Source organism: Betta splendens, chromosome 6 (genome assembly GCF_900634795.4).
Source record: "Betta splendens chromosome 6, fBetSpl5.4, whole genome shotgun sequence".
NCBI lineage: Eukaryota > Metazoa > Chordata > Actinopteri > Anabantiformes > Osphronemidae > Betta > Betta splendens.
The window spans coordinates 6,629,332-6,651,080 of NC_040886.2; the positions used below are offsets into that span (position 1 = coordinate 6,629,332).

The 21,749-nt window shown below is 46.5% G+C and overlaps 2 protein-coding genes across 2 annotated transcripts; both read right to left on the bottom strand.

Moving 5' to 3' along the window:
- Positions 1-7,636: 7,636 nt before the first annotated feature.
- Positions 7,637-15,536, bottom strand: igf2b (insulin-like growth factor 2b). Its single transcript, XM_055509782.1, has 4 exons — positions 15,322-15,536; positions 14,312-14,466; positions 12,767-12,938; positions 7,637-11,281 (listed from the first exon to the last, which is right to left on the bottom strand). The coding sequence occupies exons 1-4, from the start codon at positions 15,394-15,396 to the stop codon at positions 11,054-11,056; spliced, it is 630 nt and encodes a 209-aa protein (XP_055365757.1). The 5' UTR covers positions 15,397-15,536; the 3' UTR covers positions 7,637-11,053.
- A 1,189-nt stretch (positions 15,537-16,725) lies between these two features.
- Positions 16,726-21,508, bottom strand: th (tyrosine hydroxylase). Its single transcript, XM_029153801.3, has 13 exons — positions 21,281-21,508; positions 20,789-20,992; positions 20,187-20,361; positions 20,008-20,096; positions 19,809-19,876; positions 19,646-19,696; positions 19,035-19,180; positions 18,772-18,907; positions 18,610-18,679; positions 18,474-18,530; positions 18,129-18,224; positions 17,872-18,005; positions 16,726-17,479 (listed from the first exon to the last, which is right to left on the bottom strand). Exons 1-13 carry the CDS (start codon positions 21,362-21,364, stop codon positions 17,320-17,322), a joined length of 1,470 nt encoding a protein of 489 aa, XP_029009634.1. The 5' UTR covers positions 21,365-21,508; the 3' UTR covers positions 16,726-17,319.
- Between the last annotated feature and the right edge of the window lie 241 nt (positions 21,509-21,749).

The following is a 21,749-nucleotide window of genomic DNA, read 5'->3' on the forward strand; positions in this document are numbered from 1 at the left end:
GCGAAAGGAACTTAAACTGGTGACTGACAACTCAGGCAGAAATCCATCCATCCATCCATTTTCTTAACCACTTACTCCCTAGTGCGGGGTCACGGGGTGCTAGAGCCTATCCCAGCTGGCTACGGGCAAGAGGCAGGGTACACCCTGGACAGGTCGCCAGTCCATCGCAGGGCAACACATAGACAGACAACCATTCACTCACACCTACGGGCAATGGAGAGAAGCCAATCAACCTAATGCACGTCTTTGGACTGTGGGAGGAAGCCGGAGAACCCGGAGAGAACCCACGCAAACACGGGGAGAACGTGCAAACTCCACACAGAAAGGCACCAGGGCCGCCTCCGGGAATCGAACCCAGAACCTTCTTGCTGTGAGGAGACAGTGCTACCCACCGCACCACCGTGCCGCCTCAGGCAGAAATCAAGACTGTAAAATAAAAAAGTCCATTCATAACATTGCGATTATGTCTTCTGTGTGAGTGGACGTACAAAGGACAAGTGAAATTAATGAAGGGTCAAACATGAAGTACAGTAAATATCCCAGCACCATCTGTGCCTGTTCTCTTCTCTGCTGGTGAATGCAGTCATAGTGCATGTCAGCAGCTGTCAGAGCAGTTGCAGGTGCTGATGTACAGCTCCAGTTCATCCCGCACACAAAACTCCCAGTTACCCCGGACTGGTGGGAGCTGAGCGGCTCCCATTGTGCGTGACCCCGTGGGCTGCAGGTGGCTAATAACTGACATCATTGATTAACGCGCAGAGGTTCTCGTCGGCACCTCCCAGACGAGATTTCACATTTTTAAAAATTAGCCTCAGCGCGGAGGTCAATTAAAGACAAATTGTTATTTGCGGCGAATGAGCCCGGCTGTAATTGCTACCAGGCAGCGGTTGATTCACCGGGCAGCAAACAGCGGGACAAACAGGAGGTAAGCAGCAGTTTGTCTGGAGGAGCGTCTCCCCGCTTGACCTGGCCTCAGACACCAGGCTAACTCTCGCTTTAATGATAATAATAAGGCTAACACGGTATAACCTCTCTCCCTCCGAGCCCACAATTACTAGCCTGGCCCTCGGTGTGCGCACACAGTCTGTCTGGGGAGCAAGCCACCGGATAATTCCTGGTTACCTGTCACAGCCACTTCTCACAAACACGATTAACATACAAATATGACAGAAAAAAAACCCCGGTGGTTGTGAGCACAGTTGCAAAGTCAGGAACATGCTGCGCGAGTGAATTAGCTCAACATGCTAATTGTCAAAACGACTTGGATTCATTTAAACCCTGACAAAGCTTGGGATCTGCCTTGGTTCTTTAAACATGTATCAGTGGATCATATTTAGTAATCATAGGTCAATTATGATCAAGTAAGATACGGCAACAAGGTGACAAAATGTGCCAGACTGCAGATGCTCCATCACCTTATATTTAAGAGACTTAAATATAGTCAGCATGAAAATCAGACAGATGTTGTTCCACCTGAGCTGAATCTGAGGCTCGTCCTCATTCCCACATCTACCTTCTGCCGAAGGAAGTGATTTTAGTGCTGCTCGTTAAGAAAACTGTAAACTGCAAAGGTCCAGCGTCCAGTGAAGCCATCTGCTGCAGGCCGTTAACACCAGCGATCCGCTAAAGCCCTGAGAGCACTTTATATCCACGCCAAGGGGTCTGACTCGTCAAGGAGCAGCGGTTCATTCGCTTTAATTGAACAAATGTGTTCAGACCGTTCAAAATGGCACTAACATAACTGAATTATTTTAATGTCTCCTTCTGAACGCTGATAAATTGGATAATTGGCCGTCTCTGTTCTTTCCAATCTCCGTCTTCCCTCCCGCGTGAGTAATCCAAGCTAACGGTTGACAAGCTAACATTTGAGCGCTGTGGTTTCACCAGCTCAGTTATGGGCAAAACCACATTTTTACTTTGTCCTCGCTCGCGTCAGCTTTAAATCCTCTCGCTGAACTTCATGAAAGGCTTGTGTGTTGCCTCTGGGAAAAGGAATCGCGCTTTTCCTAGAAAGGCCCAGCTGAGAAAGAACAGTGTGTCTGTCTGCTTTGTCTATTTTGTGTTAAAGGGGTTTAATTGAACTTGGTGATCCAACTCCTACCACACACAGTCTCACATCCCTGTATGTGCCTGGAGGCTTTGAACTTGGTAACACTGGCTGGGATCGCTCTAGAAAAGTGTGTCTGGTCCTCTTAGGCATCCACAGGCCACAAAAGCCTTGGCCGGGCCCTTGTTCCAGCCCATAATAAAGGTCAGAACGATGAATCTCGAGCAGTCATAATATCAGTTCTTTTCCGTCATGTCTTGCATCATTGTGCATATGTTCTCCGCTGTGGCACAGTTTACTGGTCTCCCATAGGCAGACTATTAATTGCTTGGCGCCTCTCAAGAAAAAAACAGGAAAAAAGCAAACAAAGAAACAGTTTTGTTAATAGCCTGCTGTTGTTGGCTGCTGATTTGGCCCATGTAGTAATGCCAAATCTTTTGGAACACACACAAACATGATGCTGCCACCCATCATTAGCAGGGCTGTGTGTGTGTGTGTGTGTGTGTGTGTGTGTGTGTGTGTGTGTGTGTGTGTGTGTGTGTGTGTGTGTGTGTGTGTGTGTGTGTGTGTGTGTTTAAATAAACATGTAAGTGTTATTATACATGCGCGTTTGTTTTCCTGTTTGTTTGTGTACATCTGGCTACACACACACACACACACACACACACACACACACACACACACATGCACGGCCTTTCATTTGTGGCATTTTTGGGCATCGACCCCCTCCACATTACTGAAGCATGAGAATGAAATTGACAGTCTTGGGTTGAAGGATGGCACAGCAGACACAAACAACTGCTGCCAGCTTCCATGGCAGGTCTCAGCGGACAATGGCCCGGCGCAGCCAAATGGCACAGTCACAATGGCCTTCTCGAGCAATTTCCTTGCAAATATTCCCACTTTTCTGTTGTTTTTCTCCTTCTTCCTTTCTCTGTGCCTGTGCTGGTGCATGCTGGAATAATATTTGACGCCACGATTCTGACGTAGCTGTTTTCAGGATTTTTTCTTTTTTTTTATGTAAATCCATCACGGTTAGCAATTATTTTATGAGCCAGGACATTTTGTGCCCGACGTGCCAGTTTCTGACAACGTGTAAAACAGAAGTTTTACGAGGGTCAATGGGAGGAAGGGGAAGGGGGCAGTAAAAGGGGAAGAACTCTGTAACCCTGGACCCCGATGAGGGACAAAGAAATGGAGCTTATCTTGTTTACGCCGGGGAAGATAATCGGAACACTCATCTGGAGAGAGAGAGAGAGAGAGGACCCTCCTCAGTAGCTGGCTGCAGACGCAGTGCTTTTGTGTGTGTGTGTGAGAGAATGACAGCTGGACACACACACACACACACACACACACACACACACACACACACACACACACACACACACACACACACACACACACACACACACACACACACACACACACAAACACACACACACACACACACACACACACACACACACACTGGCACACGATCAACTGCTGCACAAAAGTGCAACTCAACGCTTGTCATTCAGAAGCACATAATAACATCCGTGGGGATCAGCCTGTGGTTCATAAAGATGAAAAATGATGGAGCTTTTATTTTTAAAGTTTGAGATTTAGATCCTTGAGAAAACTCAAATCTGTGTCATAAATAGACTGCAGCCAGTTGATTATACTGTCGGTGAGCTCTGCCTTGGCTGTCCTGTAACTTCATTTGTGTTGTTTATTTCTACCTGAATAGAAATATTGCCAGCCAGCCCAACAGAGACTCATCCAACAGAGTTATTTGAAGTGATGGATAGGTATGGATCATGGCCTGCCTTGTAATTAAGAGAGATTGCTATTTTCCCCTCAGAATGGGCTCTCCTATCCTGATCTGTAATTATATGTTGTTCAAACATAGAGGGGAGTGTCCCTGGTTATTGTGCAGCCTGCTTTATTCTGCCTCCACCACCACAACAAGTGCCAGCATCACTGATTGTCTGCGTTTTAAAGTGTGTGTGTGTGTGTGTGTGTGTGTGTGTGTGTGTGTGTGTGTGTGTGTGTGTGTGTGTGTGTGTGTGTGTGTGTGTGTGTGTGTGTGTGTGTGTGGTTCCAGGTAGTGCCCCAGTGACCTCTGCATAGTGACACTGACGTGGAACGATGATGAATGCCTAGAGAGAATGAAGTAAGGACCCACCTGGATAATGTTAAAGTTAGAACTCGGAGACCTTAAACGTTACAAGATGCTGACCCCCTTGTTTAATTAAGTGCAGCGCTTTGCTTTTAAACTTTTACTGCCAGCCACCTCAGTCTTCCTGCAACACCTTCAATTAAATGTAGCCTTTTCCAAATCCATGACTATTTCATTAATGCCAAAAGTGATGGAGGCCATCTTTGTAGGAGAGTCTGTGCTTGTGGCTGAAGACGTCTTTTGCATGAAAATGTGAATATTTAAAACTCTTCAAATACAAAGTGTAACATCTGACCCCTGTGAATGAGTCTAGTCCTGGCAGCCTCTACACCACACACAGAGTATACTTCAGTGTGAAGCTGTGACCCCCTTGTTTTCCAGTAAGAGGAAATTGTCATGCAATGACCCAGTGACCACACGAGAAACCACTTCCCTCTTTGTTATGATTTTGTATGGCTTAACCACCTCATTTCCCGTGTTCTGGCCCTGCAGAACACAGTCTACCCCACACATTTTGTCACATCCCTGTTGCTCCTCTGTTCCTGCCATCTCTGACCTTTCAATTGTGTGTTGACAAAGACACCAAAAGCCTCAAAATTGCAAAACCTTGCAGATCTAAGATCCAAAGCGGCCTATTTTTAGTGCGTGAGTGGGCTGCTTTCTAAGAGACAGTCATACATGGAGCGAAGACAAACGCTCACATGCACTCTGCATTGCAACGTTGGTCAGATCTTCGCCTTGGATGTTTTGCTTTAGGCATTTAAACATGTAGTAGTTTCAGCCATAACTTTGTCACACTAGAATACTCCATGGAACTCATGGAACAAGAGCTGTTCCGTCACAATTTAGGTCATGCCAACAACTCATTTTATACCGCTGACCCTTTTTTCTCCTCTTGTAGGTTTACTTGGTTGAAAAGCCACTAAAATTTCCACTTCATTGTTACAATGTCAGAACTTATGGTTACATAATTAGGAAAGCCTCCTCACAGCTTCTGGTTGATTAGGAATCAACAATTAGGTAGTTTTGTGGGGCACTGAAGAAACACAATCCCCTCTTTATGCTCTGGCCCTGCTGTAACCACCTCAATACCGATGCAATGCTGTAGATTGAGTTATATTTTTTTAAATTTGATATCTAGGCAAATCAGACAAGTGGTTAAGTTGCTGTGTAAATAATACAACCGTGCTGGATGCTTGAGCCTTCACACATCAAACGCTGGAGTTCTGACTATTCCAGGGGGCCAGTACAGTTTGTCCCGGCTGCAGAACTTCTGTGGTATGACCCCCTTTCCCTCTGATTCTCCCTCTCTCTGTCTCATCCCCTCTCACCGTCCTGCTTTTCAATCGGCAGCAATTAGAGAGGCAAAGCAGGGATGGAGGAATGCGCGAGCAAGCTTTGTGAGGATTGGGAGAAAGAGAGAGAGAGAGAGAGAGAGAGAGAGAGAGAGAGAGAGAGAGAGAGCACAGGAGAGAAAATAGGAGATAAAGAGAAGAGGGAGAGATGAGAGGGAGCGAGACAGAGGAGGGGAGGATAAGAAAGGAGCGGAGAAGGCCTATCTTAATTGGCCTGTGTGGCCACGCTGGGCTGTGATGGTCTGGGCTTGCCAAACACTGTGCCTCAATAGTTGGCCTGGCCTTACATGCATCCCGTGCATCCGGCCAACCACAACTAACTCTAGTGTGCTCTTTGGCAGTTTCCAATGTCAGGCCTGGGAGAGATGTGCCACCCACATCTACAATCTGCTCCACAGTTCAGGAGGCCTCTCTGATGGGGATGGATGCGTGGGTTCGGGCTATGGTTTATTTGGCTCCACCGGTTTAGGTTGAGGTGGCATTTCTGAGCTCCTTCTATTGTTTACTTCTCTAGGATAATGTTATAGTGATTTTATGTCTTGACTCCAGATTTAGATGTAGATGTAAATTTCAATTTGACAGCAAATTAAAAACGCTCTCACCCAACTGATGGTGCATAAGTTGGCCCCATGAAAGCCAAATGTCAGGCCTTTCAAACTGTTCAGCTCAGTTTTGGCCTCTGAAGTAACAAGATATTAAAATCCAATGGTGCACGGGTGAATTCCATTTTATCTAACTGCAGCAACGTCTCTTGTTTTTTTAATAAATCACAGCATGTGGTTTCTGCTTTGATACCCTTGACAAGACCAAACCACCAATATCGTCAAACTCAATAATGAGATTTTTTTAAAGTGTGTCTTATTGCACTATGGCCCGTTTTGGCTTGTCCTGGTCGACTTAAGTTATGCCAGACACTGAGCAGTGATGAGCCCTGAGGACCAGAAAGTCCCTGATCTCATCTCCAAACTCCAAAGACTCAAACCCGTCGTATAAACACCTGCAGGGTAGAGGTTTAGTACCAGATAGGCTGCAGGAGAACACATACCTGCCAGTCACCACTTGAACACTATGTGAACATTGGCGTTTGTTTTATGCAAATTAAATATGGTCACGATTGTGTGAACTTGTGCCGCCTCAAGCCGGGAGTCAACATTTTGTTGAAAGAATAAACCTCCAGCTGCAGATTTCCCCTTGTTTTGCAAGACGATGAACTCCTTACTAGGTAAGGTTGCTGACACTGTGTAAATGTGAGTAATTTGATCTATATACATCCATAAAAGCAACATCACAAGCTCCTCTATCCAACACAACACATAAGCAGCTCATGGCTGTAAGTCAGAACATGGCGCTGAAACCAGAGGGAAGGAGATTCCGGTCTCTCCTGGCTGTAGTAAGTACAGTACAATCTCTTTGATGCCAGCCTCAAACAGAGCCGAGAGCCACAGTAAACTCTGCTACACCAAGAAACCCCAGTGCCCGACGCTGTTCCATTCTGGGAACAAAGCAACTATACTGTAAATCTGCCCAGTAACAGACATCCCATGGGTGGGTATGTTCATGCATGTCAACAATGAAAGGTCGTGCCATTTTCAGAGTACGCATGTGATAATTTGAGACATGTCGGTTACTAAACTTAGCCTCTGAAGTGGAGCTCGCTCCAGTAGTTAGCAAGCCGCTGTAGGACGGAGGGATGGATGGACCGATGGGTGTGTCAGAGGCAGTGAGAACAAGTCAGGTTTAGTGTGGCATGCAGCAGAGGAAGGACTGAGGAGTTGTGGCCAGGCTGCTCACCACTCTGTGAGTGGTGATTTCCACTTTGGCACACTTTGCCCAATCACAGAGCAGGCGACAGTCAGACAGAGCCAGACAGACAGACAAAAAGGCAGGCAGGCAGCCAGACAGACAGACAAACAAAAAGGCAGGCAGAGATGAAGAGAGGAGGGGGTAAAGGGGGAGGGGCTAAAAGGGCTGAAGACGCCATAAATCATTAATGGGGTACATATGATTTGATTGATATAAGAAGTGAAAACAAACATCCAGGGTCGGGCAAAGACACTGAACAGTAGACCTTGACATTGTATGTTTGATAAAATGTTTTTTTATTGATATTAAAAATGAAAGTACATGAATTGTGCATTTCGGACGTTCTAGCGTGCAGAGGTTAAATCAATAAAATACACACAGGCTGAGTGAGCTACTGACACAGAAAAAGTCGCCGTTGTTCGGCAAGATATCTCTTCATATTCAGCGAAAAGAAGTGGTTGTCTTTCACGCCTTCATAAGAACACTAGAGTAGCCTGTTTGAACATTACAATAGTGAATGAATGCAGTCCTAGCAGGAAAATGTAGAATAAAATAGAAACTATAATAATAATAATATTAATAATAACAATAATAATAACAATAACAATATAATAATAATTGCACTGCCTGCTTTGTTGCACAACTGAAGTAGAATATAATTAGAATCAGGACGCAGTCTTGATAATTGAGATCTCTCTGGCAAAAAGAAGATATAAAATATTGGCTTGACTCTTCACCACCGCGTGGTGTATCGATTAAGTCTCCATTTCATGGGGTGATGCAAGACACAACAGAGGAGGATGGATGTGGCACAGAATGACCTTGTTTCTGACATGGGCTTGAGTGGTTTGTCTCAAGAGTGCTGTACGCTCGTGGCCGGTTACAAGTAACAACCTCAGCTGCCCTTCTACAACAAGAGTATCGCTTACACTCTCTACTCAGCTACCCCACTCGCTCACCTTGGACAGCATAGATAGTGTTTTTTTCCTGAGTGCTCCAGAAATGGTTCAGCGTGATAGCCCTTCATCAAAAAGCATAATGGATGGAGAACTGGAGAATTGGTAGCGACCCTCACCTCTTTCGGCATGTAAATACAAATACTTTGAGGTGTTCGTAAGATATGGGGCATTGTCTGCGACAGACAGACAGACAGACAGACAGACAGACAGACAGACAGACAGACAGACAGACAGACAGACAGACAGACAGACAATGACCTTTAGGTGACCTTTGATGGTATAGTTTGGGCATTGACATGATGATTTGTGTGAGTCACACGTAAGCTAAACCCTAAGTCTACAGCAAACATCAGTGGCACTGGCACATGGGCAAGATGCTCCTTAGAAGATCATAGGACACCATGCACATTACAAAGACATGATTTAATGAAGGACTGATCATTACCCCGCCATAAATACTAAAGTGGCTTTAGAAACATAGTGGATTTGAGTACAATCAATGTTGAACAGTTATTTTTTTCCGATAGTAAAGTCACTCACTGATGCGTTCCTTTCCGCAGACAACCCTGACCGGCTTCTGCGAATCCATGCAGACCAACGTATTAGGTGTATGTGCCTACTCTGTGACATAACATACCTAAGTAATCCAGGCTATGCTGCTGTTAAAATATTAATTTAAAGTAACTATGGCGAACAAACAGAGATAAAAAGACATTATTTTTGGTACAAAGCATCTACAAAAAAGCCTTACAACTCCAATTGGAAAACAGAGATCATACAAAATAAATCCGTCAGTTGAGCATCAGTGCTACGTATATTATTTGGACCAATTTCTCAAATATATTTTATAACAAAATAAATAATGCCTTTATACAGTGCCCTTATTTGTATTTCCACAAACAAACAAAAAAGCTTGGCGGCTCATTACGCAAGATACAGCTCAGACTAAAGGAAAATAACACAACGTCCCTGGAAACTAATTATATATCTATATATCCATATATCCATGCATCTATATCTACCTATCTAGTTGTCTTTATGTATAAAGCAAGAGATGGGTAGATACAGATATAGATATACATGTGTGTGTGTGTGAATACTTATATACTTATACATATATATATATATACATATAGATATACGTATAGATATATATACATATAGATATAGATGTATATACATATTCAAGTATTTGTTTTCAGGCAAAAGCATGTGAATACTACTGATATACATTAAAAATAAATTGTTAGTTGACATTATTGCTGTTTCTTTCCCTTTGAATTGAAATTTTGTGCCTTTCTTTTTGAACTGTAAAATATCATCACAGCGAGAACAATGGAAACAATAAAAATGCCTAGGTTGGAAAAACAGGAATGTCACGGTACCAGAAACTGACAGGGTTTTCCTTTTTTTTCTTTTTTTTCATTAAAACATTGATAAGAAATGAAAACAGAAAAGTCAAAATAAAATAGAATCATCGTTATCCCACTCGCACTTTGTCCATGCTATGTTACTTCCTGTCAGAGCAGTCCGCAGAACCGTGGCAAACAGGAAGTACTGTCCCAGAACTGTAGTACTGTTCCAATCCAGCCAGTCCACAGTGTCCCCTGTGTGTCCTTGCACTGCTCCCTGTGTCCAGCAGCCTCACAGAGACAGGAGGAGCAGGGACTGGGTCTCAGGTCCCTCTTGCCACTTATGCTGGCAAGCTAGTGATGAGCAGCCGCTAGCGCTAGCTGTGAGCCTAGATGCCAACACAGCCCGTATCTTTTCTCAGTGACACTTCCCCCTTGACATTGCCACTGCCAGGAGCTCCCCCATATCCTTTACTTTCCTCTTTTTTTAAAAGTCACACTTTCCTTAAAACGGAAAGTTTTAATATTCATTCAAAGAAAAAAAGCGTGCTTTTCAACCTCTTCTTTGAGTCCATTCCCAAAGCTAGCACCATGACATTTTTTTAAGCTACACGTTCATTGTTCATAAAAAAATAGTGCCATTTTTTTCTTTACTTTGACGTAATCCGTGGCAATGTGCAATTTTGCAGACTCTTTTCTGCTTTTTGTTTGTGATCAAAAGGTGCTGGAACAGGAATCTAATTTTACAAAATAATTCCTTACAGTGTGGAAGTCCCTTTATAGGTAGAGGTGCAAACTAAAAAGAAAAAGAACTAATAGAGATTTTCTTTTTGCCTCAGGAAAAAAAAATGATGTGGAATGGTTTCTGTCATGCAAGCTGCTCTTCACTTTCAGTTGTCTTCCACAAGGACAAAAAAACATTCCGCTGGGTGTCCTCTTGACACTTGCAAACCACAGATCTTTCGTCTTCCTTTCTCCCTTTTCTCTTTTGCTTCGAGGATCCACCTGAACTGCATTCAGCCGAATTGTTAACTTTTTGTTCATCATTTGTGTTCGTGCCTTTTGTGTCAGTGACTGAAAGAGAGAGGGAGCGAAAGAGTTTAGATAGGAAGAATGTGAAGGCACGTATGTGTGCCGGAGGAGGGGGGGGGGGTCTTGGAGGAGGGTGGGTGGTGGTGGTGGGGGGGCATTAGAAAAGGGCCAGGGGGTCAAGAAGTAGTGGATGAGAGCGGGGGGGAGGGATTGGTGGGCTCTGACAGGGCAGGGGAGGTCAAAGAGGACTGCCACAGAAATGACGTCAGAGACAAAGCTATAATCCCCTAGTCTTTTTTTTTCTCCCTCCAAACTCTTGTCTGTGCAAAGGGCTGGCAGCGGGCTCACTTGTGGTTGACATAGTTATCCGTGGCGAGCAAGACGGGCGGCAGTTTGCTGGGCAGGCTGATCAGGGGCCTGTGGAAGATTGCCTGCTCCTGGGCTTTGATCTTCTCCGCCTGCCTCCGGAACTTTTTGGCCCTCAGGATGGCGGGGACCCCCCTCCGGAGCCGCTGGGCCGCCTTCCTCTGCCACACCTCGTATTTGGAATACTTCACCTTCCTAACGGGATCCTATTGTGGCGAGCGGGCGAGAAGGGGAAAAGAGGGGGTCAGTTCATTAGGGGTGATAAGATACTGTGCAAGTGCTCATTACAATGGAGGAAAAGCCTTGTTTATGTTCTGAAAACATTCAGTCATTGTTGGAGCAGTCAAATGGAAATCAAATGTCATTCTTATAGAGCCGAGCGTCAAAACAGACACGCCTTGCCTCCGACTTGCCCTTGTTTTGGTTCCCTCGACTGAGAGAAGCTGTCAACAAGTACTTAGTTCAGGCTCTTTAACATACGGTCAAAGGGAAGGGTGGTCTCCCTCCTCATATACATATGAGGAGCACGTCGTCGGTCGCCCAACGACCCTCTGAACCGACTCAGCCCCCACTCCACCGAGCCGAAGCCAAACAGCGCATAAACACATTGTCATTCCCAAACCCGCTATTCTTGCGCCGCAAACTCTTTTTTTTAAACAGCGTCGGGGGTTTGTCTCAAGCAGCAGAGATCGGGCCGAGGTGGGAATGGTAGCAGTGAAGCTAGAATTTATGCGTGAGTAGCCAGTGCTCCGCCTGAATGGCTTGTTTTGGTCCTGCCACTTCAAGAGTGTTTATCCCCCTTCATTCACCCCAGGCCTGCTCAATAGGTTAAGAACAGCTGGCTTTCAGAGAGGGCTGTACCCGTCGCTCCCTGCTCAGACAAACTAGGAACATGTCCCAGCTAATTGCCTAGCAGCATCTTTTTTGCATTTCAGATAGAACGCCCGCTTCTTTCCTCCCCGATGTGTTTACATCGCTAGCAAACTTCGTGCCACTGTCACTTTTCCCCACGACGGGTCGAAGCAGAAACATTGCAATCATCGCTCTCGTCTTGTTTAAAGGGAAGGTTTAGGGGATTTTAAGAGGTCTGGACAGGGGCCACAGCTCTGTCTTGTGACCAATGTGAAAAGAACTGAAAAGCTTTGACTATTCCCTGCGTATTTACTCCAGAGGCACTCTGATGGTCTGGCCAGGTGTTTCTGACCACACGGACCAACACGGAGGCCAGCTTTAGAGAGCTTGCTGTACCGTGACTAATAATCACACACTCAGAACACACTGTTTTGTTACGGACCAGTAGTCGCCACCATCTCACAGACTTTCTCTCTCACACACACACACACACACACACACACACACACACACACACACACACACACACACACACACACACACACACACACACACACACACACACATACATAGGAGTCTGTCAGTATGACTCTGCTCTTTCCTGATTACTAAGTGCTAGAGCTGCCCCGGTGTTTTCCACCATCATCAGCACTCTGCACGTAACGTAACGTAATATCACTGACCATTTAACAAGATAAACCTCTGTTTGCGTGAGTTCCATAGGGGCGAGACCAGAGGTCAGTGGTGACACGGGAGATGAGAGAGGAGATAAGGGTGAAGATAGGGGTCCAGAATGTTTCCCATACTGGTATGTTTGTGTTGCTGTTGTCCAGGCCTACCTGTGGGGGCATCACGGGTATGACTTGAAGAGAAGTGGCCGACACGTCCCTTTCAGACTTGGCGGGTTTGGCACAGTACTGTTCCAGCAAGTTGAGGTCACAGCTACGGAAACAACACTCCTCCACAATCCCACGATTCTGAGGGCGTCGGTTGTTCCCCCTGCTGGTTGGCCTACCTGAGGAGGAAAGCCAGGGATAAAGAGGGTGAGCCCGAGCCTCGAAGACACAGGACTGGCACCAGCCATCAGTCTAGATTGTTTTTGCAGGATTAGCTCAACACACATGGATCATGGAGCAAAGAGGATAAAAGACAATTTTTCGCCAACTGCAACAAATTGTTTTGTTTGTTGAAGATAATCTGATTAGGTCTATCTGGGTGTCCTTTAATGGGTGAATACAGTACACCAGTAAACACCCCGTGCTCCAGCCACCTAAAGAGAGTGACTGCGTCAGCTAAGCTCGCAGACAGACATCTGGGCGAGCAAATACATAACAAGAGAACTCCTGAGTGACCTTGTCCCTTGTCGAGTCAGCAAAGATAAAGAGATGATGAGCGAAAGTGGAGAGGAGGCAGAGAAAACAAGGGAAAATGGATCAGTGCAGAGAGAGGGAGCATGAGGGTCAGAACGGAGGGGAAGCATGCAAAGCACAAAAGAATGGGACACACACACAGATAGAAGGTGACCAGTGTGTGTGGATGGTGCCGCATGTTGCACAGGGAAGCGGCGTTCCCGCTCAAGGCCTCGCTCGAAGTCGTACCCCAAACAATATGGGGGGAAATTTCCTGAGAGGGGAGAGCTAGATTGGATGGAGGGGGGGCACATCTACAGTGTGTTGGCCCAAACTGGATAACTGTGTCTGTGCTGGTGACAGATGCGCGGAAACTGCCCGTCTGCCCTGTTTAAAGGCACTGGGTCAAACGTGGCCAGTGAGTTCTTGAACTGAACCGGATCTTCCGTGCAGCAGAGACAAATAACACAGAAGCCGGTCCATTAGAGGATTAATGGCATAATGCTGTTCCCGTCATCATCACAATGGGAGCAATGACATCAAAAACAGCCTCCGCCCTCCAGCTCATCAGTGTGGTCGCCGCGCCTGGGAACACTGGTGCTGAGGTGACTGGTATGCCTCTTGGGGTGCTATTACTTTACTGATAAACAAGCGGCCCATTGTGTCGCGCCGAGTGGTGTGCGCCTTCACAGTTCGCCGGGCTTTTCATATGCAACGAGGAGGTACGGACTGTAGGAAGAATGCGCACACTCAGCAGAGCCGCGCGGTCGAGGTCTTGAGACAAACAGCTGGCTACGGTCTCCCTCTCTTTCACTTTCCTTCGCTCGGTGCGTGTGTGTGTGTGTGCGCGCGCGCGCTTGCGTGTGCGAGAGCGCGTGAGAAAGAAAAATACCAAACAGGCATACCACACAGCCACAGACAGAGAGATAGTCGCAGCTATCCAAACAGATGTGTGCAAATGAACAACAACAGAGACGCGACGGAGAGGAGTTTGGGGAGAAGTGGGACTCGACGTGCACCGGGCTGGTTTTGGACCTACTGAAATAGAATCCTCTGTCTTCGCAGACGAACTGCAGCGCATCCACCAGCTCTCCCCCACACAGCGTCTCCGCCGAGGCCATTTCGACAACGTAGAGCGTCAGGGCCAGTGCAAACAGCAGCGAGCGGCTGGGCGAAGACATCTTCTTCACCTGCGGACAAAAGCACACGTTGCAGAATGAAATATACCAAAGCGGCGAGTCCAAACCAGAATGCACCTGCGAATTTCAGACGTGTTGACGTAAAATCCCCCCTTTTCCACCCTTCCAGAAATTCACACATGACAGCCAGATGTTGCGTTTCAGTGTCAGAGGGTCCGATCGTTACGCACGGATTTTTACGCGCAGCCCCGCGGATCAATGCTGTTTCTCCGCACTGACCTTTTAACTTGGAATAGAAAGTCTCCCTTTGCACAGTTACCAGCTGCGGTCGCACCTGAGAGAAGAGCCTGTTCTTAGGGGAAAACGAGCCCCTGGGTATCTCTATCCGTCACTCTCTTACACAACTTTACAGAAGTTGCAAGACCGGCTGCTCAATAGTTATCTATCCGAAAAACGAGACTCAGCATATATTTTCCCCTTGCTCACCCTGTTGTGAGCTCACTGACCCTCAGAGCTACTGCCCCCTACCGCCCGCGAAAACACCAGCTGTTCGCTCGGAGTTCAGCGGATCGGCGCAACATCCACAGTGAGAAGAAAGGAATAACACGCACCAAAGTGCCGCCTTCAAGCGCGTCGGGTCGTCTGTTGCAGCAGAACGCCTCAAAGCCTCAACGAGCCCCCGTTGTCACGTAAGCATTTGCATCTTGAACTTTCTCAGTTGCATGCAAATGAAGAGATCCCCGGTTGCCCACACTGATACAAAAATGATGGGCGCAACTCATCAACTCAGCCCGAAGCGGTTTTCTCATTAACGAAGGCGAGGAAACGGTGCAACCCTGCAAGAGGTCCTTCAACGCCCGCAAAGCACAACGGAAGCGCGTCAAACAACCAGTTCCCAGCTGTTACCTTAATTCTGCTGCTCTCCGTTCTCCGGCAGGTGTGGCAAAAGGAGTGGTGTCTGTATCTTTGCTGGGTCTCCATGGCAGATGGTAGTAGTCAAAATGTTGGGGGTTATTTGGCTGGAGAGATTGCAGGTAACTTAGTTTCCCAGATGGCGAGTCTATAGAGATGATGTGTGAGAGGCTGTCCCAAAGACCAGGCGACAGACCAAACTTCTCAGGGAGAAGTATTATATACGAAAACACGCCCCTTGCGCCCAGACCACGCCCACACGCTCCTCCTTCTCTTCACGACTGCTAAGGACGAAAAAAAAATCGAGACGTTTTATGGAAAAGTGCTTTAAGGGAGAAAAGGCAACAGGAGAAAGAGAGGCAGAGTCTCAAAATATGGAACAATCCCATCCATGTTCCACTTTTACGCACTGTAACCTGCAATCACAATGTTTACTCACAGTGCGCAGACTGAACAGGAATAGACGTATTTCCCAAGACTCCAAGAAAACGTCTCCAACCTGCCGTAATTAAAACGTTAAAACATTCCGAGCGGACGCAGCGTGGGTCCCCTGACTCAGGTGTGGACGTAGTGTCTGGGGTCAAATGCGCGTGACAGCGCACGAGGGAAGCCTCCAGAGAGAAGAATACATTGGCCGAGACGCTAAAGGCCCTATTAATAGAGAACGACATGATTTGGTCCTGATGGAAGTGTCCAAAATAAAAACATGAATGCGCACAACGCCACCTAAACGCATATTTCACGCATTCCACGCATTAAATGGAGTACGCCGCCTGATAGCGTGAGGTCTCACATACATGTTGCACAAACAGTGGCGCAAATTGCCTGCATCCATTGAGATGGGCTTCTTTCTAACGTGCCTGGCTACTGGACGAGGTCAAGGCTCACACTGACATCTAGCGGCCATAGCAGGGAACCTCCGTTTGTTTGTCTCGTGGTTTTCAGCAGGTTCGAAGGGTGCTGTTCCAGGATCGGTTTCGTAACCCGGACTGTAGCAGCAGGCACGTGCCCTGAAGTTGATCCGTGTGCCCAACACCGAACTAGGGTGTGCGGCTTCTGCAACGGAATTACACGTTTTTTAATTAATTCCACGTGACGTTTTTTTTAATATATGTGGTTAAATTGTTTGCACTTGCAACGCTTTGTCATCCACTTCTCTGTATCTTGGCATTCACACGTAGGGCTGTTTGTATTGGGCAGAAGCAACCAGCTGGACGTCCCCCTCTTGTGGCAGGCAAATGTCATCATCATCATCATTAGTGATGATTAACATTGTGTGATTCTGGCAGACGCGAGGCTGCAGATACCGGATTAAAAATGTGCTTGTTTGCAATTATTTTTTCTATCTGACAGTTGTTTTCTTTCTCGCTGTAATAAATGTTCTATATAGTGTAGGTTTCACATTGTCTTTTTATTTGCAGAGCAAAGCAAAAACAGCATAAAACCAACCAAGATAAACAATTTCACAGCTGAAATTCTGAATTTATTAAAACCTTTTAATACAGCAGGTATTTCTGATGAGTAGAATAAATATGATTTCAATATACACTTTATTATGCCATCACCTTGCTCTGGTTTTAAAATGCCACATCAATTTCATTCAGGACATTCAGTTCCCTTTGCTTTTGCTTCAGGTTTTGACACACGTCTCAAAAGAACACACGTTTCGCTCAAAAAGCACAAACTGCCTACGGTTGATGACCTCATCGATGCACAAATGGATCCACAGCCAGTTGAACGTCTTCGGAGACAAACTTAGCCTGTGCTGCATTTCAACGTATTCTAATGGTTGCTACCTTATGGACCACGCAGCCAGCGACTACAAGCGACAACCTATGAGGAACAGCTTCAAACCGGACGCACGGCACAGAAAGGGAACCACGGCGGTTCCGCTTGCAGGTTGGACGGAGCACGGCACGGCGGGGCTGGGGGGTGAGGGGGGGCAAAGAGCAGTGGGGCGATCAAGCACTGGGGGGAGGGAGGGGGACATCATCAGGACAAAACACTGAGGGCGTCTGTCAGCACCTTGAGCTCATCCTTGACTCCCTCCAGGCCTCCTTGGATCTTGAGCGGGTTGTCCAGAACCTCGATGCTGCTGGTGTACGGGTCGTACCTCACAGAGAAGGGGCGCTTGATGCCGCCCACATACGTCCTGGTTAAACATGCACAGGAGCCGGGAAGGAAGAGAACTTAAACGAGCCCAGAATTTCATTTAGCTTCAAAATGCATTCAACTCGGTAGGAAAAGGTCCCGCCGCTATTATTACCGTTCTCACTTGTTTTGCAGAGGCACATGTGTGGTGCGGGCCAAGTGAAACTGCAGCGTGGTGTCTCGGTTAGGACGCCTACATTAGCAACAGCTGCTTTCTGACTGCCATGGTTGACCTACAAAAAAAAAGCCTGTGGCCTCGGGGGTAGGCTGGCTGTTCTCTGACCTTGTCCTCGCATAACCCCTCCCCTTCCTTGTTGTTCCTCTCTGTCTCAGCCTGTATTCATGTGTGTGTGTGTGTGTGTGTGTGTGCGCGCGCGTTGGGCCCCGGCATACCTGAATTTCTCCTTGGCATCTGAAAAACTCTCCGAAATGAAGTAAACAGGCTGGTACGTCTGGTCCTGATAGGGCTGCACCGCCGCGGCCCCGGGGTCAAACTCCCTGGTCTCCGGTTCGTCGGACAGGGAGTACTGGGTTGAATTAAGAGGAAAAACACGCAGAGTCAGCGACGGCTCAGTAGGCTGTGACCGTCGCATTGCTTCTTTGAAGCCGTAGAAAGATTACAACACCAGTGGATACGCGCTGGAACGTACCACAAGCTCTCCGTAGGAGGAGAGCAGCCCAGCGCCATAGGCCTTCACCTCGCCGTTCTGTTTGCATAAGCCGTACTCCACAGTGAACCAGTACAGCTGATGGGAAAACGTAAACAGCGGCTCAGAGCAATTCTGGAGCGGACACGGGCCCTGTTATGTGCGGCAAACGTCACATTAAAGTTAATTGAACATGGTCAGGGGTTGGGCCGGGGCGTGGGATCCACAACTGTGTATTGGGTTGTTTTTATTATCTAGTTAGGAGACGATTTATAGCTTCTGCTTTTAAACACCAAGAGTAGGGATCAGTGAAGTGAGCGTCCTGCTCCGTGGAGACCAGCAACTTACAGTGGAGAGTTTCTCAATATCCTCGTCCGAGGCCCCGAGAGATGCCAGGCCAAGGTTCTGCAACAGAACATCCATTCATTCTAAGAACAAAGCGTGAGTAATACTGACAGTGTGCAGAAGCCTTTTCAAAGCCCACCTGCGAAAACTGGGCGAAGGTGCGGTCGGCCAGCATTGGGACGTGGCCCAGGAGCTCATGGACGCAGTCACTGAAGGGAAGTAAAGCCCCCACACAGATTATTGATGGGCTCACAGGTGCTAATGGAAACCGAAAGGGAGATCACATCACACGTCTGCTTACGGTTCGGGAGAGTGCATGGGGGAGGACGCGTGTCGGATGTACTGGGTGCACTGGAACACCCGGAACGCCAGACTGGCCAGGAAGTCTCTGGCCGACAGCAGACCCGCCACTGGACGCAGCAGGAACCCCGTGCGCTCTGTGTGTGTGTGTGTGTGTTTAGGAGAAGGGGGGAAAGAACAGGTGGACAAGCAATGCGTTCACTGAACATTTGCTGCACTCAGTTTGGGTGTGGCCTTTATTGTGTTTTTAAACCCCGTCTGTACCTTTGAGGAAGCGTGACACGTCTTCCAGCTGGGGGATGTTGTCTGGGCTGTACCCACAGTGCCTCTCCAGCAAGTGGAAGGCCTCGAGATACTCAGTGCAGGCATGCGTGGTGTACAAGTCCCTCAGGGTGGAGTAGACTTCCCGCCTGAGGAGCACAATAGGAAACAGTCAAACATATACAATCACTAAAAGTCTTGTAGTCTTGTAGCATAAAACTGTAAAGTCTTGATCAAGATTAAACAAATGGGTATTAAATGCTTACTATTATTGTGCAGTGGCACTGCACATTTACATAAACAGACACTCATTTCCATTCAAAGCCACAGAACAGTTGTAAATGGGGATTGGGGACCTGGTATTTCATCCTATTCCAGTCAAATTGATTCCCATTGTAGCAACAGATTTTCCGCTCAAGCTGCCACATCTACGTCCTCCCATTTGAAACTACTTTGTCCAAATACCCATGAATGACAACTCGTAACCATCAGCCTGAGGTGTGAGATGAATCTGCCTGCGGTGGTGATGCTCCGATGAACAGTCAGAAGGACTGAAACGCTGATTTTTTAATTTTTTTCATCAGGACTGTGAATGCGCATGCAGCAGCCCTCACCAGGTCCCGATCTCCTCCGCTGTGTATTCCACCTTGGGAATTGGCTCCCCGCTGTGGAGAAACACAGGAACAGACGATTAGAAGCAATACAAATTAGATTTTTTCTTTAGTTTCTTTTTGAGGAGTTGATGTAATTGTCAGGAAAAAGCCAAGCATGTCTCACTGTCTGTATCTGAAAGCGATGTCACCAATCATCTTCCTCCTCTGTCTGTAGGCAGGGTCTGTGTAGCCCTGTTCAAATCAGATATATTAAAGCTATGATCGTATTTCTGGTGCCATGACATATTGTTCTAACCATATTTAAAGTATAATAATGACTCCTGTTTTTGCTCATGCACGTTGCTGTCAAAGTCGGTACTTACAGGATGGTCTTGATCCAGGTCTGGATCAAATTTTGTGACCAGATGATGACATCTGTCCAAATCGGCTATTCTCTTTGGAAACCAGTGAACTGACGAAAACAAGAAACACCAGGTTAAATTTGAGCCAAATGTTGAATATGCTTCATTTCTTTTTACAAACACAGTAAAAAATCTGTTACATTTGACTTCTTTGGTGGTTTTAACATCGTCTGCGTTCCGCTTGATGGAACTGATGAGAGTACTGACATCTGAGAGATGCACCTCACAACGCACAAAGTATTCCAGGCTCTCCAGGCAATCCTTGAGTTTCCTGCACGGCCGTGTCTCCAAATGGCGAATCTTAGATTCAAACGTCTGGAAGACATATGTTCGGGATACAAATAATCCTGGTTTACGCCTGGTTTAATATAACTGTGATGTACATACAAATGTGGCTTTTATTTATATTAATGGAATAGTTTCCAAACAAATTAAATGTTTACTGCTTTTTATGTATGATATAATTAGTGACAAATCAGCATTTACAGTAACTGTCCAGTAAATTAAACTTAAAAATTAAAATTAAATCTTGCCTGAATAAAATTTGTTGAAAATAATGCATATGAATATAAAGAAAACAACGGTATAATTATTAAATTCCGAATGGCAGCCTCTGATTTGGTTTTATTGTATTCGAAACATTTAAAATGTAACTAAATGATGTTAAAAGTGGTTTTAAGCAAGACTTTTCTGTCACAAAAATAAATAAATAAACAAACTTCGCACACACGCTTTTTCGTACCTCAAAAACTTTGAGCGTCCGCGACAAAGCGGGTGTCTTGGAAGTTCGTAACGTGAAGAAGAGGTTGAGAAGCGCCTTCCCATCATCTTCCTCGAACACGATCTGTTCACTGGCTTCCGCCGCTTCTGCAGCTGCGGCGGCGGCTTCTCGCTCCTTGCGCGCGTCCTCGATCAAGCTTTGCCGCCTGCCCACGAACCTCTGTGACTGTGTCATACATTATGAAAAGTGAAAGAAATGAAAGTATGTCGAGGTTTCACGAGCACCGACAACACAAAGCCAATGTGAATTGTAAAACTGCCGTTATGTCTGCTTTAGATTTGAAATGGATGTGATCTCGTGCGCACCAAGCGCCACTTGTGCGTAACGCTAAACTCTCAGCTTTCCCCTGCTTTGCTCTGGATAAAAGGCGTCTGGCAACACAATTACAGCCTATGATAAATCAACTTTTGAAAGAAAGAACAGAAGAAACCTGGGATCTGCATCTATTCTCACCGTGATGGAGTCAGACCTCTCCAACTCGGACGCCGCTCTGCGGATGCTCTTGGTTGAGGACGTGGAGCTGCTTGAAAGGGGCATCTTTGTCGACCACCAGCCGCTTGTGTGACTTTGGGTTGGTTTCAAAGTGAAGCGAGGACGCCGTGACGTTGGACGGAGCTCTCCCTGTGCCGTGCGCCCGCAGCTTTTCTTTTTATTCAGACAGGTTCCCTTTTTTATGGGGTCATTTGTTTGAAGTTTATGACGTCAAACGCGCTAATCGGTCTCTGATCAATCTATGTTCGGAACCTCTCGTTCACCTCCCAAGTTGGAAACGTCTCCTTGCAGCATGCGCGTCAGTTTTACGTATCACGGATGAAAAATGAGATGAAAAAAAAAGTTAAAATAAGGTTCATTTGTTTATTTTTAACATTGATAGTCTGTCTGTTATTATAGTTTCATATACACATATATACATTTGGATTTT